This window comes from Lissotriton helveticus, chromosome 5_1 (genome assembly GCF_964261635.1).
Source record: "Lissotriton helveticus chromosome 5_1, aLisHel1.1, whole genome shotgun sequence".
Taxonomy (NCBI): Eukaryota; Metazoa; Chordata; class Amphibia; order Caudata; family Salamandridae; genus Lissotriton; species Lissotriton helveticus.
Genome location: NC_136065.1, coordinates 2,060,235,566 through 2,060,252,027, shown reverse-complemented (window position 1 = coordinate 2,060,252,027; position 16,462 = coordinate 2,060,235,566). Strand labels below are relative to the sequence as shown.

The window sequence follows — 16,462 nt, the reverse complement described above, 5'->3', positions numbered from 1 at the left end:
TAACGTTCACATCTTTCGAGCTAATGCTCTATTTGTCCTACTTGAGTTTCTAGTGGGCGAAGGATCGAAATGGAATCAGAGACAAGTGGGCAACATCAACAGGTTCTGCAGGTGTGCGGGCACCATGCGCAGCGGGCTGCTTGTCGCTCCAGAGCCAAGTACAGAGAAGGGCGCAGGCCAAAGGCGGTGCGGGTATATACAATTAACTTGGAGTCCCGTTATTTGATGGTGCAAGGCGTACCCGCAATTGGTGTCATGAATGAGTTGATAGAACATTTTGCATTATTTGGTACCATAGAGGAGTACCATGCCCTGGATGAGTATCCTGCAGAAGAATTTACTGAAGTTTACCTAATCAAGTTTCATAGATTGCACAGTGCCAGGGTGGCAAAAAGAAAACTGGATGAGCGCAGTTTTTTCGGAGGTGTGCTTCATGTGTGTTACGCTCCCGAATTTGAAACTGTTCAGGAAACACGAGAAAAACTACAAGACAGAAGAAAATATATAGCCAGAGCAACGTCCAATAAAGATTGCTTTGTGGAAAAGAAACATGATCCTAAATGTGTGGTGTCAAGGGAATTTGGGCCCCAGTATCAAAGAGGACCATCCGTTTCCAGCACAACCGAGGCAGAACCTTGTGCAAGCCTGTATCAGCAAACCAGTTATCCTTTTGATTCATCACTTTCTCAGGTTCTGGCCACAAATACCACAGTTGCATTTTCTCATGATCATTTACAGACTGCTCTACGCTTACCTCAGTGCACCAGTGACAACAATAATACAAGTTGTGACCAGACTCATTTCATGCAAGACGTGCAACAAATAGTCAATCCTTCAAATAATGCAGTTAATAGGTTTATGCCAAGAACAACCCAATTGCAAGAGCGTAAGAGAAAAAGAGATGAAGGCAGTACGTATTCTTTATTTGGAACAGACACAGAAGGAGAAATGATTATCGGACCAAAGCTACCAGAAATTCCCAAGGTTGACATGGAAGATGAGTCTTTAAACTTTTCAGCAAACACAATTCGAAGTAAACTTAAAAAGGTTTCATCTATGGCCGTTCAGAACACAGAGGTCAAACAAAAAGAAGACCATCCAGTGAAACCAAGAAGAAGAATATAAGTACATTGTCCAGTCTTTACACAAACATAAAACAAACCTGTAATACAATGTATTGAGCCATTTATTTGAAACTCGTTTTATCATAGCATGATTGTATAAACGGAATACTGTACACATGATCCATTATTGATGAAATGAAAGGCAAAACGGTACTATAAGTCAATAGAGGAACGTCGCCCCACTGCTTTTAGCAGTGCAAAAAAGGAGAAATAAAATGATAACACAATGTTGTTATTTTATTTTTCCGTGCTGAAACAGGTTTTGGGGAGGGGTGGGGGGCTTGGCTGTCATCGCAGCCAGCTGAGTGAGGAGGAAATTTGTGCACTTAAGTGCGCATGACTGTTTTGCCGGCCCTCTTTCAGTACCAGCCTTGACCGAAGGCCAATCCATCACTGAGCGACCAGTGACTGCTGCCCATCCTATTTATGGCACCGCTACGTTACTGATTTTCCCTGCCTGGCCCCGCCATGCAAAGCATTGAGAAACAATCAATTACCCCCCCGCCCCTCCCTACTCCCCATGTTGGGCGAAAGCTCCATGTCCATCTGAGCAATTGTTTGATTTGTTTACTTTGGAAGTTTGTTTCTGAAAAAACATTTAAAAAAATGAGCGTATCAACAAAAAAAACACCACTGCCTCTCGCAAAATCAGCGAATAAAGTGCATCTCCTGTCAACAGAAAGATTCCTGGCCGCATGCGGGTTCTTTAAATATGGTAGGCAGTCCTCCACCAGGGCCTTTGTTGGCCAGCTAGAGAAGCATACCATTCCCTAAACTATAAGTGACCCCCAAAGGGACTTCCTCACTAAATACCAGTTGATGCAAACAACCACAATACACAATGGTTTGCACAATCACACCTGGGGCCAAGTCTAGTGCCCATGCCCATGGACTATCTCCTAGACACCGGATTAGGGTATGCATGGACTATATGTGTACTGGTATTAAGCATGATTCTGCTGGTAGAAATGAGTGAAGCACACGTTATTTGCACTCGAGGAATATACACCTCTGGAGTAGCTTTATATGCAAAATACAATTATTGCTTGAAAATTCTTCTGCAAAATGTTGATTTTTTTACAGCAAAACAATTTCGGTGAATATGTTCTACCCTATTTTATATAAAAGAAAAAGTTTTCGAAATTTCTCAAACACAGCAATGTGGAGATTCATTGCCGTCTGGTAGGAGCCAAGATCTGAGATAAGCTGGTTTATCCGGGATATAAATCTTTACACATTGCAGCCCAGCCTGTCTACAGGATGTGGTCATTCCTAAGTGCCAGGGAGACCTCAGCACAGGGCACTCAATCTCAACCACACATACAAAATGGAGACAAAGCATAAAGGATTATTGTTGGTACCAGAAGCAGAACATCGTAATGTTCTGACGTAGCCAAATCATGCAGTGATGAACGACTAGGCCTGTGCGGTGAACTCCGCTCCGTTCTCAGAGTTTGCAGAGTTTTCTACGCACAGAGCTCGCGGAGTGCAGACAACTGCTTCGCGGAATGCAGCAGAGTTTTTTACCCGCTCGCGCTCGCTAATTGTAATTTCGTAAGCACGAGCTGTCGTTCGGGTAGAATTTCTACCCGAGCGGCAAGAAGACCAGCATGAACAGAAGTTCGCACTACACTCCTCCACTTGCGGAAATTCACAGAGTTTTTTTGTAACTACACGGAGTTCCGTGTAGCAAAACCCACCAAAATACATCCAGGCTTATAAACGACACTAGTGCTCTTTGGACAAGATACCACCTAAAACCTCCTTGGTTAGTGTTCTACAGATGAGTCCCATATCATCCAATCAGTTGATCACTTTCCACCTCAATGTGACACTGCAGAGTCAAACCAGCCCTCTAAATTCTTCCCCGAATGCCGAACATTGATGGCGGCATGGCCAGTTGCCAAGCAGAAGCAGTGGGTGTTAGTGACAGAGGGTCTGATTTAGATTTTGGTGGAGGGATTACTCTGTCACAACGGTGATGGATATCCCATCCACCGAAATATAAATCCCATGGAATATAATGGGATATATATTTTGGTGCACGGCATCTCCGTCACCGTTGCGATGGAGTAACCCGTCTGGTGAGATCTAAATCAGTATTCAAAAACAAAAGGAGCTTAGAGGGTAAAGCTAGTCATAGGTCGCCCTCCACTCATAACGCACTATATACAAACAAGACGTAGACCTTGTAGGCACTTATACATTTCATCCTTCTATTAAGGGCATACCAATTATTGCAATACTGTTGCAAAAAGTCACTCCCCCATCATTAGTTATTGGGGTAGTCGGTATAGCCCTGGATAGTGCCTCATTTAACAGTCGCCCATTCCAAGCAAAGTAAAATTCAGTTGTGAGACAACGCACATATACACTTTAGTGTCAAACCGTGATACATAAACAAAAAAAGTGAGTGAGAGCGAGAAGGCACCTCACGGGCGCACCACCAACGGGAACCTGGCAGGTACTCACCAGGATTGCCCTGTTCTCATCATTGGCACCTTTAAGCTCAGAAAGGAATAAAGTGTCCAAAAAACCACAAAGGAATTGTGTAAAGATATGCAGTGAAAAAGTGGTCATAAATAACCTATAAAGAGTCAAACAACATGTAAAAACACACAACACAGAAAGCTTGCTAGAACAGGTGTGTGGTCAAAAATCATAGTGTCAGCAGGAGTCACATAACATGGCCTGTGTCTTTGAGGTGATATATCATAGGAATTGAAATCATATGGAATTTGTTACTGATGATATCACAAGAAGCGGCATCACTGTCTTTCTCATCTATGGATCTGATGACATCACAGGAAGAAGACGTGAATCCTACGGAAAATCTTATGTACATTCATACGCTAAAATCCTTTAATTTAAAGGAGACGCGCGGAGGGGTTAAGGATGCGCCACTATATGCCCTGGTGACCACTAAATGGAATCACCGCCGTAAGGTACTGTGCTGCAAAGGGCCTATACGTCTACTAGGCCTCCCTTATCTCATGCATTTGCACATTTGCTTAGGTCATGTACGTTGGTATTCCTTTGCAGCAGCTGATGCATTTATTCTCATTATTTCGCAACAAAATGCACAACATGCGTGATATTTAGTGTGTATTTTTCTCATTCACATAGTATTGTATTCATTTGAATAGAGAACACATACTAGGTTTAGGCTTTAACATGGATGTGCGAGGGAAATCTCATGTTATGGTACTCCCCTTACATCACGATCAAGAGGTTGATTTTTCTTAAAATAAACAGCATAGCGAGTATAAAATAGCTGTTCACAACCCTCTCCATAAAAGAGACTACAATTACAGTGACATTCTAGACAACAAAGTAGAGGAGCTCAGAGCACCCAGGCTGTCTGTCTCAGAACATGTCTGTCCACAGAGACACAACTCAGTTCTGCCTTGTAGACAGGCCTGTGAACTGGACAAACATACATGAAGTACTGGTAAGACTGTGTGTTGACTCAATTGAAAATATTCATCCTTATCTGGCAAGCCATCTCAGGTTTGGTAGGCACGTAAGGATTCTTAAAAGTGCACCACATATAATATGTTGTCTGTTTGTCATCATACTTACGCTATACTTATGCAGCGGCTACCCCTTTACTGGTCTCTGTAATTAATTTGTTTAATTTATTCTACACTAAAAGTGGACTATGATGAAGCCATTGAAAATTACAGAGTGGATTTCTTGTGATTTATTGACTTACAACTTGGGGACATTAGCATGGTCAAGCAAAACGGCTTGTCAACTTAAAGATCAGCCGTGCATCACTGGCACTGAATGTATGCAAAAAGTAGGTTCTCAGGAGGTTGTATAGGGGCTGGAGGTAAACACTGAAGAGGACTGCTGACAAGTGTGAGCCTCGCTGAGCTTGAGGGGAAACAACAAGGTGAAATAGACTGGTCTACACAAGCAGATGGGACATTTACACATCTGGCTAAAACAGGTGGAACAGAGCTGGCACCACCCCTTGGCCTTTTCAGAAACGTGGCCTGGCCTGGCGTATAATGCAAAGGCGGTAGACCAGTCCAACATTACCATCATGGTGCCCGGTGGGACGCTTACATCCTTCCGAGGGTGAAACCCACACTGTAGGCACTTCCTCAAAACTGCAAAAGTAACATTTTTAGAAACAAATATTACCCACATATTAGTTGTAAAGATAAATAGGCTGAAAAATTAACACTATGACAATTGTTTGTTCGCAAAGATATTAAGGTAAATGCAGTGTGAACTGAGAGAATAGGTTAAGAGTTACGGTTTAAGGATATAGGGTATAAGTATGGGAATTAATGGTGTGGGGAGAGGGATACTGAGGAAAGCATGTGAGGTTTAGGATCAGGGATTGTGGAAATGATAGTTTTGAGTATGGGGTTAACGATTAGCAGTTTAGGGTTAACTGTCTAGGAAATAGAGGATGGATGTTAAGGGCTGGATTTAGAGATTGAGGTGACCGGTTCTAGGATTAATGATTTAGGTTAAGGGTTTGGTGAATAGAATTAATAATTTGGGAACCTGGATTGACTGAATATACTTACGTGTGTAAGGGTTAAGATGTGAGGTTATACTTAAAATTAAAGGTAACGGGTTAAAGACATAGCGGTAAGGTACTGGGGTTTAGGATTAAGGGTACGGGGTGGTTAGGGATAATTATCAATCCTACTTATGTTTTTATTTGTTTTTTGTCACCATTGGAAATGTCTTTAATTTAAGCCGTTTCAATGATTGTTACAAATATTTAGTTTTATGGAAAAAACCTGAAATGCTGCTTTTCACTGTGACACTGCACTTCAAACCATTTCAATGAAACACACTATAATTTTGAAACAGTGCATTTAAAAGGGTCAATAACGAACTGATGTATTTTCGGTAAATCAAAATCAAATTAATGAGGTACAATCATACTATGCCTGCTCGGAAACATCACAGAGCCCTATATGAGCACGTGTGACAGCTGTGTTCGGTATTGTTGCCATGTCCAGAACTCTTAGGGTCAGGCAGATCCAAGAATGCCCTTTTAATAAAGGGTCTAACCGTAGAATACTTCAGTTACCACAAGGACTGCCCTGAAAGCCCCCATGGACCGGAGCGGTGGTTTAAACCGCTTGAGAGTTATTAAGAGGATAACAAAAGGAATCTTTCATTGTACATTAATCTCCCCTGGTATGTTCTTCTCTTATATTAGAGAAAACTCAAATATGTGTGGCCTTAGCTCTTAAGCATTTAGATAATGAAATGACAAAGACGGATATTGTTGGAGCCATCTGGGACAGATGAAGATAATGTACGACAGATAATAGAGAAAAAGCAGAAATTCCGAATTGAACTATTATCCGCATTTACAGACAACCGACCATAGCAGCGACTACTGCTAACGCGTTTACACATAACATTTGCCTCCTGATGCAAACATGCTGATATTCAGCATAAATAAGGTCAATCATCGAGACGAAGACATAACAATAAAAAATTCAAGAATGTCTGTAGAGAAACAGGGTAGTGATAGCAATGATTGCGCATGTCTGGGGGCAAGAGATGGGCACAACGGAGAGCCAGGTGGTCCTTATCTTCAAACACGAGAAGTTGGCCAAAATATACAACCAAGTTGTGAAGATCCAGAGAACCCGCAAGAGCAGATTTATATCAATCATTATGCATGGATTCCTTCTTAATATATGTGACTAAAGAAAGGTGGGAAGTATTTTTAGATGCAAATCTGATCTCTGTAGTTATTTTAATTTATTCTACACTTAAGGTGAACTGTAATAAAGCCTTAAAAATAACAACGTGGATTTCTTTTGTGCTTGCACTTGTTGCGAAAGGTTGGCAGAAGTCATAGCAAGGATTCATAAATATGCCTGACAGTCTCTGGCATTGTTACATGCCCAGTTGGCATTATCTCTAGGTGTGTTGAAAGAGATGTGTGGGTCATACCTTGTTTGTCCCTTCAGCTCAGTACAGGTGAGTTGGACCATATCTGTGCTTGCCAACATCCCCGGAGGATCTCTTGGGACGAGTTAGCAGAATGCTTGTGAAACATAGCCTCAACATCATTCCAATGTTGGTCCACATAAAAAGAGGGACTAAATCCTCTCCTTCCTCAGACCCCATGGATGTCTAAGATTCATTCCAGAGACCACTGATTTAACAGAGGCGAATCACAAGAACAGGGGAGGGGTGGTTGGAACAGGAACTCCTGGTGACTCTTAAATGACATTGATTATTGACTTACAACTTTAGGACATTCGCTTGTCAACTTAAAGATCAGCCGTGCATCACTGCACTGAGCTAGTAATGTATGCAGAAAGTAGGCTCTCTGGAGGTTGTATAGGGGCTGGAGGTAAATACTGAAGGGAACTGCTGACAAGTGTGAGCCTCGCTGAGCTCCAGGGGAAACAACAAGGCGGACGGAACAGTTACAAATCTGGCCAAACCAGCTAGAGCAGATCTTGTAAACATGGTACCTCCCCTTGGCCTTTTCAGAAGTGTGTCCTGGCGTATAATGGAAAAGCGATTGACCAGTCCAACGTTACCATCATGGAGCCCGATGTCCTGGTGGGTCGCTTACATCCTTCCGAGGGTCTAACCCTTGCTATAGGCATTGCCTCGAAACTGCAAAATTAACACTTTTAAAACATATGATCACCCACATATTAGTTGTAAAGATAAATAGGTTGAAAAATGTACACTATCACAATTGTTTGTTTCCAAAGATATAAAAATAAATGCAGTGTGAACTGAGAGAATGGGTTATGGGTTATGGGTCAAGGATATAGGGTATGAGGTAAGGGAATTAATGGTGTGGGGAGAAGGATACAGAGGAAAGCATATGGGGTATATGGTTAAGGGTTATGGGGGCTCAGGCCATATGGGTTAAGGATATAAGATTAAGTGTTACTGGTATAGGGTTAAGAGTATATAGTTAAAAGTTAAGGGTTATGGGCTTGGGGGTTGCAGTTAAGAGTTTGTAGTATAAGATAAATGGTTATGGGTATAGGAGTTAGAAGTATGGGGGTAAGGGCGTAGGTTTAAAGGTATAGGGTTAAGTATATAGGATTAATGGTCTAGGTTTAGTAATTTAGGATCAGGGGTTGGAGAAATTATAGTTATGAGTAAGGGGTTAAGGATTAGCAGTTTAGGGTTAAGTGTCTAGGGAATAGTGGATGGGTGTTAAGGGCTGAATTTAGAGATTGAGGGGACCGGGTCTAGGGTTAATGACATAGGTTAAGGATTTTGGTGAATAGAATTAATAATTTGGGAAACTGGATTGACAGAATATACTTACGTGTGTAAGGGTTAAGATGTGAGGTTATAGTTAAATAAGGGTAGCAGGTTAAGGGCATAGGGTTAAGGTACTGGGGTTTGGGATTAAAGATTTGGGGTACAGGGATAATTAATAATCCTAATTATGTTTTTGTTTGGTTTTTGTCACCATTGGTAATGTCTTTAATTTAAGGTGTGTTAATGATTGTTTCAATTATTTTTTTTTTTTTAATGAAATGCTGCTTTTTCCCTGTGACACTGCACTTCAAAACATTTCAATGAAACACACTATCGTTTTGAAGCAATACCTTTAAAAGTCCATAACGAACTAATGTATTTTCAGGAAATAAAAATCAAATTAATGAGGCACAATCATACTATGCATGCTCAGAAACCTCATCGTTCTCTAAATGAGCACGTGCAACAGCTGTATTCGGTATTGTTGCCAAACCACCAGCGACGCTATGTCCAGAACTCTTAGGGCCAGGCAGATCCAACAGTGCCCTTTTAATACAGGGTCTGACCTTAGAATACTTCAGTTACCACAAGGACTGCCCTGATAGCCCCCATGGACCGGAGCGGTGGTTTAAACCGCTTCAGAGTTATTAAGAGGATAACAAAAGGAATCTTTCATTGTACATTAATCTCCCCTGGTATGTTCTTCTCCTGTATTAGAGATAATTCAAATATTTGTGGCCTCAGCTCTTAAGCATTTAGATAATGAAATGACAAAGACGGATATTGTTGGAGCCATCTGGGACAGATGAAGATAATGTACGACAGATAATAGAGAAAAAGCAGAAATTCCGAATTGCACTATTATCCGCATTTACAGACAACAGACGATGGCAGCGACAACTGCTATTGCGTTTACACATAACATTTGCCTCTTCCTGCAAACATGCTGATATTCAGCATAAATAAGGTCAATCAGCGAGAGGAAGACATAACAATGGAAAAATTCAAGAATGTCTGTAGAGAAACAGGGTAGTGATAGCAATGAGTGAGCATGTCTGGGGGCAAGAACTGGGCACAACGGAGAGCCAGGTGGTCCTTATCTTCAAACACGAGAAGTTGGCCAAAATATACAACCAAGTTGTGAAGATCCAGAGAACCTGTATCGCGTATTGAAGAATCTAAATGCAAAAGTAAAGAGTTCAGGCAAAGTCAGGGCTTGGCTGCGACACACATGTAAGTCTTACATCTCATTTTGTTCAAAAACAATGGAGTCCTGTATAGACTAGGAAATGTTGCTCACAAATGCACATTTATATAAATCACTGTGCATGGAAACCTTCTCAATATAGCTTACTAAAGAAAGGTGAGAAGTGTTTTTAGATGCAAGCAGAGGTATGTCTTCTAAATAATAATAGAAAGTGTTGTAGGTTAATAGGGAGATGCACACAAGGTTCTTTTTTGAAATTAAGAAACTTTGGAATTAGATATATGTCTAAAGGAATGACATCAGGTTCACATTCGGGCTTTGGAGAAGGGTGGACTCTTCCAAGCAGTGCAACATATGCAGTTCGACAGCCCTTAGAAAAAACACTTTAAAAAAACAAAAAGAAAGATTCTATTGAGGTTTCTGTCAAGTGCTCAGGACAATTACAAATCAGCAATACGTTTATGTTCCGGATCTTAAAGCATTAGTATATGAACTGTGTATAATCTCCTTATCTGTTAGAAATAAGCAAAGCAGCAAAGAAATAAAAACAGCCCCACCTTTCCCCTTGCTCTAAGTCAGTACTAATTTGTGGAATGACCTCTTTAAATACAGTTACCAAGATTAAGTGATGCGTGTGAGGAGCAATTTGTCAGTCTTTCATTATTGTAGAAAACAGTGCAGGGAGAGTAAACTCTCAAACCTTTGATGAATCTTTTCGTTAAAATATATTTGCTGAGATCACCAAATGTTGTAGGTGAGATCTGGACAATGTGTTCGTTTCAACACACCAAGTATTTAACCCACTTCAGGCACTCAAAAAAGTAGGTTTTTGGAGGGCTGTAAAGGGGAAGAAAATGCCCAATGAAGAGCATAACAAGGGTCAGTAAGATGTAGTGTAGGTATACCTGAAGTACAAACCAAGAACTGGATCAGATTGTGCTTATAGATGAAGGTGTGCGTAGTAATACGGGGCATGAAAAAGTGTGTGGCTTTTCCTGGTGTTTGCATTAATACTTTCCTGAAAAATATAAACTGGAAATAGATTTGACCACTCTTAAAGGCCAAGATCAGACCACACCGAGCGAACTTTGGTTTGTTGTGGGTACTTTTCTTTATGAAACATTTAAGTTAACAGTAAAAGTTCAAATATGGGTCACCTTATAACTTAACTGAAAGACCACCTTGAGTTACAAAGTGATGTATATCAATAGGAATTGTATTGCTTCTGTGAAATCAATCACTAATGGTAAAACTAATTCATCCTTGAAAACAAAAAAAAATCTGGTTGGTGAATCCCATTTCGATCATTACATTACAAATTATTATTTGGTTATTCCAACAATTTGTTAAACATTTTCAGAACTCAAAATTTCTTCTATAAATAAATTCTTAGTAAATGAAAATGCTCACAATTTGTGCTAATATATTCCATCTATATTGGCGTGAATATTTCAGCAAAAACTGAGAAACTCAGTTTGAAAATCTTAACCAAATTGATGGAATACATTATGCAAGAATGTGATATTTGGAATGCAGAGTAGATTTTGATTGCGCAACAGAGCACTTTCATTTTCAAGGGTAATTCACCATCAGTGAATCTATTTAAGCGGACATTGATCCAGATTCCCTTATGAATAGCATAAAAGTAATTTGAACACTGTGTTAGAATTTTGTAAATTGGAGAGCAGGGAAATTTACACATAATATGATCACTCTGCACCAGTGCTTGAAATGGAAAAATAGAAGTGCAGGTACTCTGTGACAAAGTACCTGCTTGTTTCTGAGAAGTGCCGGTACTCTCCAATTAAAAGGATAGCATGTCTCTTGAGAAGTGCTGGTACTCTCCCTCTCAAAATAAAAAAGTGCTGGTACTCCGTACCGGACAGTAGCGGCCCATTTAAAGCACTGCTCTGCACTGGTATTTCAACAGATCACACAATGGGGACACATCACAACAGATTAAGGCAGGAAGAAGAGATGGTGAATCACTGGAAAGTTAAACTATGGCATAGAGTCTGTGCAGTCGAGGGTTAGTGGTTCCTTGTGGAGTTGATCGCAGTTGGCCTTGCCAATGATTTTAAAGACCAGTTGGATGAGGGCTTGGGGAAGCTGAACATACTGGTTGTATGTTTTACCTGAAACATTCAGAAGGCTTCTTTTGATAGAGTAAAGTTAGCTCTACATCTCCTCTGAGTGACACTAGAAAGCTGCCCGAAAACTGACAAAATGCCTGAATGTTTAGCTATGGGATTTCTCTGTCAATTTTCACCCTTAGCAATCAAGCATCCGTGAGCAGCCATTAAAACAGATGTTGTGTCTGACTCCCAACAATTGTCAGCAAAGGGAACTGATCCCCAGATGGCACTGGAAACAGAAGCACTTTAATGCATTTTAATACTCCCAAAAACATTTTGCTACTACTTTTCTAGACTTTGTTTGATCCAGAGACATGGAACCTATACCCAGGTCAAAATGCACTCTTTGTCTGTGTCACTTGATGTGTTGATAGAAGGGACCCTTGCATTGGTGAAAGGGCTAACACCTTGAGCCTGGAGTTTGATGCTGAAAGAGAATTGTACTGTTCATGCGTCGACAGGAGAAGGGTACTTTGTATCACATGGTCAGGGGCTGTCCAGTCATTCAGGGGCATTGACAAAGAATACACAGTGCTTTGGCCGACATTCCAAGTACCCCTACGGTGATGGACCCCAAGGAGGCGTTGTGAGAATGATGGAAGGCGGAGTGGATTCAAGACAGTAGAGGGTAATGGCAGGTCTTGGGTTCCTAATGCGAAGAGAGGTATAGCCTGTGGCTGGCCGGAGGCTTCTGCCCCCCTCAGTGGCAGGCTGTATCAGGGCATGAACTACTGTGCTGTGGTAGAGAGAAAATGGTGTATAAATGGAGGGACTGTGCAGCAAAACACAAAAGGAGTGGGGTCCATGGATGAGCCGTCAAATTGGTACTGGAGGCCCAGACGGATGCCGCGTGCACAGTTGTTCTAGCAATGCTTGTATAACATATGGCTGTACCATGGAGTACACTCAATGTGGATTCCTTGGAATGTGTCTGTATTGTTTTAATAGTTGCATCTGTTTCCAAAAATGATAAAATGAATTATAAAATAAAGAATTGGGCAGCAGCTGAAAATGACTGAGCACCTACAAGCATGCTCTTCTCCATATATTTAATTGTATTGTATTGCAACATTTATATAGTGCTAACTATGCCTACGGGGGGGCACTGAAGTACATGAGCAGCACGCACAAATGTTGATTTTGCAGAGTCAAAAGTAGAAAAGAAGCAAAGAGAACTACAGAACGTGAAGTCTTACAAGGCCTGTATTTTTTCATAACTGAGAACCATTCCTAATAGGGAAAAACTGGTGTTTACGCATCGCTTCAAATAACAACTTCAGTGTAAACATTCACAACATGTTAATTCCTTTAAAAGAGAAACCCAGGAATATACACATGGATTGAGCAGAGGGTCAAAGGGCAGCATAATGTTCGTCCATATAGCTCTGGCCAACTGTTGGAGAAAAGTAATACACAGATCACATCATTACAATAAATGATTTTTCAGCCGTTCCTGAACTAAAGAGTCTTGCCCCACCCAAAGTCCATTGCCACTTACAACACAGGGCCCGATTCTGATGCGGTTAGGAAACCTTCCCAATCGAATCGGTTTGGAAATGGTTTCTGACCGACTCGGATCAGGAGAGTCCGACCGACCAAGTATGATGCACCCGGATGCTTCCAGATACTATTTGGTTGGACTCCCATTGACTTCTAAGGGGGCCTATGTTCCTAACCACATCGTAAACTGGCCATCGGTCAGGAAGACACTTTCCCGATCCAGTTCAGAAGGAGCAAATGCCATGCTTCCTAACCGCATCGTAATCGGGTCGTAGGTGGGAATGCTTTCCTAACCGCATCGGAATCAGGCCCTTAGTTGGTAAACTATGATTCTGACCTCTCAGGAAGGATTGCTCCTGTTGTACGCTCATAAGGGAGACATTAGTGTAAGAATAGATTCCCAGTGTGCCTTCATCAAGCCCCAAAGACGTGAGCAACTAACCTGAGATGTTCCACAGAGCAGTGGCCGTGGCCTTCTTGTGTCATTCTGCTTCCTGCTCTTCCTTATTTTTTTCATTTTTGTTAGCTCTTTTTATAATATAAACTGGGCCCAAGGGTGTTAGAGAACTCTATTGGAGCACCCTTTTTTTGTCATATGGACATTAAGTGGCGATATGTAAGTTGGCGGGTCAGGGTACTCCATGGCAATGGCGACAGAGTACCCTTTACGCCAACACAATGGTCTACCCAATTTAAATGCAGGAGGACCTTTGGTGCAATGATGGCAGAGACTATTCCTTCTTGGCCGCAGTTACACCCCTCCGATGGAGTAAAGGCCATTGGAGGCTGACAAATATGTCCGCCCACCTGATTTAGATGGGTGGACAGACACCCTAGCGATAAGGGGCAGCGAAAACTGTAAAATGCCCCTTTTTTTTTTTTTGTAAGACGTTTATTAGCAGTATATAGAGCAGTACACATTGCGGAGCCTACAACCCTTGGGGCCGGCTGCAACATTTCGATGCATTGTAAGAAAATAAAAACAAAAGAACGTTATACATTTCTTCCGACCGTAACATCAGGATAAATGACATTAATTACAGAAGTCGCGGCACGCATGCACATAATTCAATTTTACATTGAAATGACGTCTTGTTTTATCATTTTATAAGTATATAACATAACGCTGTAAACTTATCAGTTCTTATCGGTTTGTCCCAGACAGGTGGTTGTGTCACCAAGTAATATTCCGGTGTCCACCGTACTGATGAAATTCTCGGGCAGACCCTATAAGTGTGCCATTGGGATAGGAGTATTCAGTACACTTGTTCGGTCTATCCTTGTCGTCGTTCACACCACCTACTCAGAGCGGCAAATCTCCTCCAATTAACATTGCAGTGGGTGATGTGCTACATGGAGAAATAGTATAGCCTTATTGTATAGTGGGGAGATGCGACTTACTGCAGGCCTTGCAGCCGGTCAGGCATCTGAGTGTGCCTCCCGGGTGGGACATTCAAGGGAGAAAAAGGCTATATGTGAGAGACAAGAGACCGAAAACAAAGAAACGAGGGGATTTATGCGGGAGAGGGGGGAGTGGGGCGGGAGAGTGCATATGTGGGAGCGACGTAGTGAAAAAAGGGACCAGGAAAATATTGTGTCAGGTCATGGACTGAGGTTTTGTTGTGTGGGCGGGCGCCCGGATCCGCTGCTAGCGTGTCGGACTTATGTCACCATCATTATTCAATGCGGCTGGGGGAGGGGTAAACTACTTCCAATCTCCAAGCACCACATCTCCAGCGCTCCGGGTGTGCGGGCGTTATGAGGGGACAGTATTGTCTGTGTCCTTAGTGTCTCTATACCCTCTCCACCCGCGTATCCCCATATATGGCGGTCCCTAGGTGAGCCCTCTGGTCGTGCCCTCCTTCTGGAGGGAGCTCATGGTGTCATCCCAGAGTTGTGCAATTGGGAATTTTCGCAAGCCCGCTACCTCCTCTCGGTGCAGTGCAACGCTTTCCGCCCTAGCCCAGTTGGTGAAGGAAACATACCAGTACTTAGTGTGCGGCGGTACCTTCCTTTTCCAGTGTTTGGTGAGCAGCCGCTTGGCAGTGATAAAAACTGTAAAATGCCCCTTACTGCCATGGGAAATAACTAATTTCAGAGGATATTTTATTTTTATTTTCAAAAACAAAATCATGCTTTGGGGTTTTGTTTTTTGGAGAAAAAAAACTGTTAACTTTCTGTACCATATGGCAAAGTCATGATACAATGGCAGGAAGCGCCTTGACGGTGGTTCCTGTCAATGCCTGAAATGTCAGACTTCAAAATTTGGTCTTCGGGACCTCCACCAGGGCAACAGAGTACATTATTCCATCACCATGATGTAGTGCGGCCCGACCACTAAATTTTTAATCGGGCTCTCAGTGACTTGTTTAGGATCTAAGGCTGTTGAGCAAGCTGGTGGGATTCGCACCCGGTTCCCCAGTTCACAGGTTGGCAGCTCTAGTCACAAAGATAAACATCCTCCCCACATTCAAGATAAAGTAATACAATAGCCTTCTGGAGCCTTCGCCCACCTCATAATTTGATTTATAAGGGTCTTGAATGACATCACCAGATGTTGCAGTCCAGGTTGAGAAGACTACAGCAGTCCTGGACCCCGATAAGTGTTACGTGCATACCCTTCCAGCAGTAAGAGATGTTGGGTCAAAAACTTTCTGGATAATCAATCAATCAATCAACCAGGTTTCTTGTAAAGCGCGACTACTCACCCGTAAGTGTCTCACGACACCGAGGGGGCAGGGTGGATCTGCGGTTCAGTGGAAGAGCCAGGTCTTGAGGTCCTTCCTGAATTGAGGCAGCGACGGTGATTACCTGAGATGTAGAGGCAGGGAGCTCTAGGTCTTCACAGCGAGGTTTCAGAGGACCTTCCTCCAGCCGTGATCTTGTGAATCCACGGGAAGGAGGACTGGGCCAGTTGGGTGGAGCGATGATGTCTGGTGGGAGTGAAGAAGGAGGGGCGGTGGTTGAGGTATGCAGGTCCGGTCTTGTGGAGGGCTTTGTAGGCGTGCGTGAAGAGCTTGGAGGTAATTGTTTGGTTGATGGATAGCCAGGGAAGGTTTTTCAGGTGACCATTGGTGTGGCTGCAGCAGGGAATGTTCTGGATGAGTCTGTTGGAGGTGTTCGGGATATTCTGCAGTATTTTTAGGAGTTTATGAGTGGTGCCGGCATAGAGTGCATTGCCGCAGAGTCTGCTGCTGATGAGTGCATGGGTGAACGTTTTCCTGGACTTCGTGGGGATCCACTTGAAGATCTTCTGAAGCAGACGG

General features: G+C 42.4%; 2 protein-coding genes across 3 annotated transcripts in view; one reads left to right on the top strand and one right to left on the bottom strand.

Moving 5' to 3' along the window:
* The window catches only part of LOC144756287 (regulator of G-protein signaling 3-like), a 456,864-nt gene that overhangs the window by 207,557 nt on the left and 232,845 nt on the right, over positions 1-16,462 (bottom strand). The window lies entirely within an intron of this gene.
* LOC144753980 (RNA-binding protein 48-like) lies at positions 61-1,181 on the top strand. Its single transcript, XM_078641501.1, has one exon. It carries the CDS (start codon positions 70-72, stop codon positions 1,123-1,125), a length of 1,056 nt encoding a protein of 351 aa, XP_078497627.1. The 5' UTR covers positions 61-69; the 3' UTR covers positions 1,126-1,181.

Excerpts from the sequence above, each read along its gene's own strand:
- LOC144753980 (XM_078641501.1), top strand. The coding sequence starts at position 70 with ATGGAATCAGAGACAAGTGGGCAACATCAACAGGTTCTGCAGGTGTGC.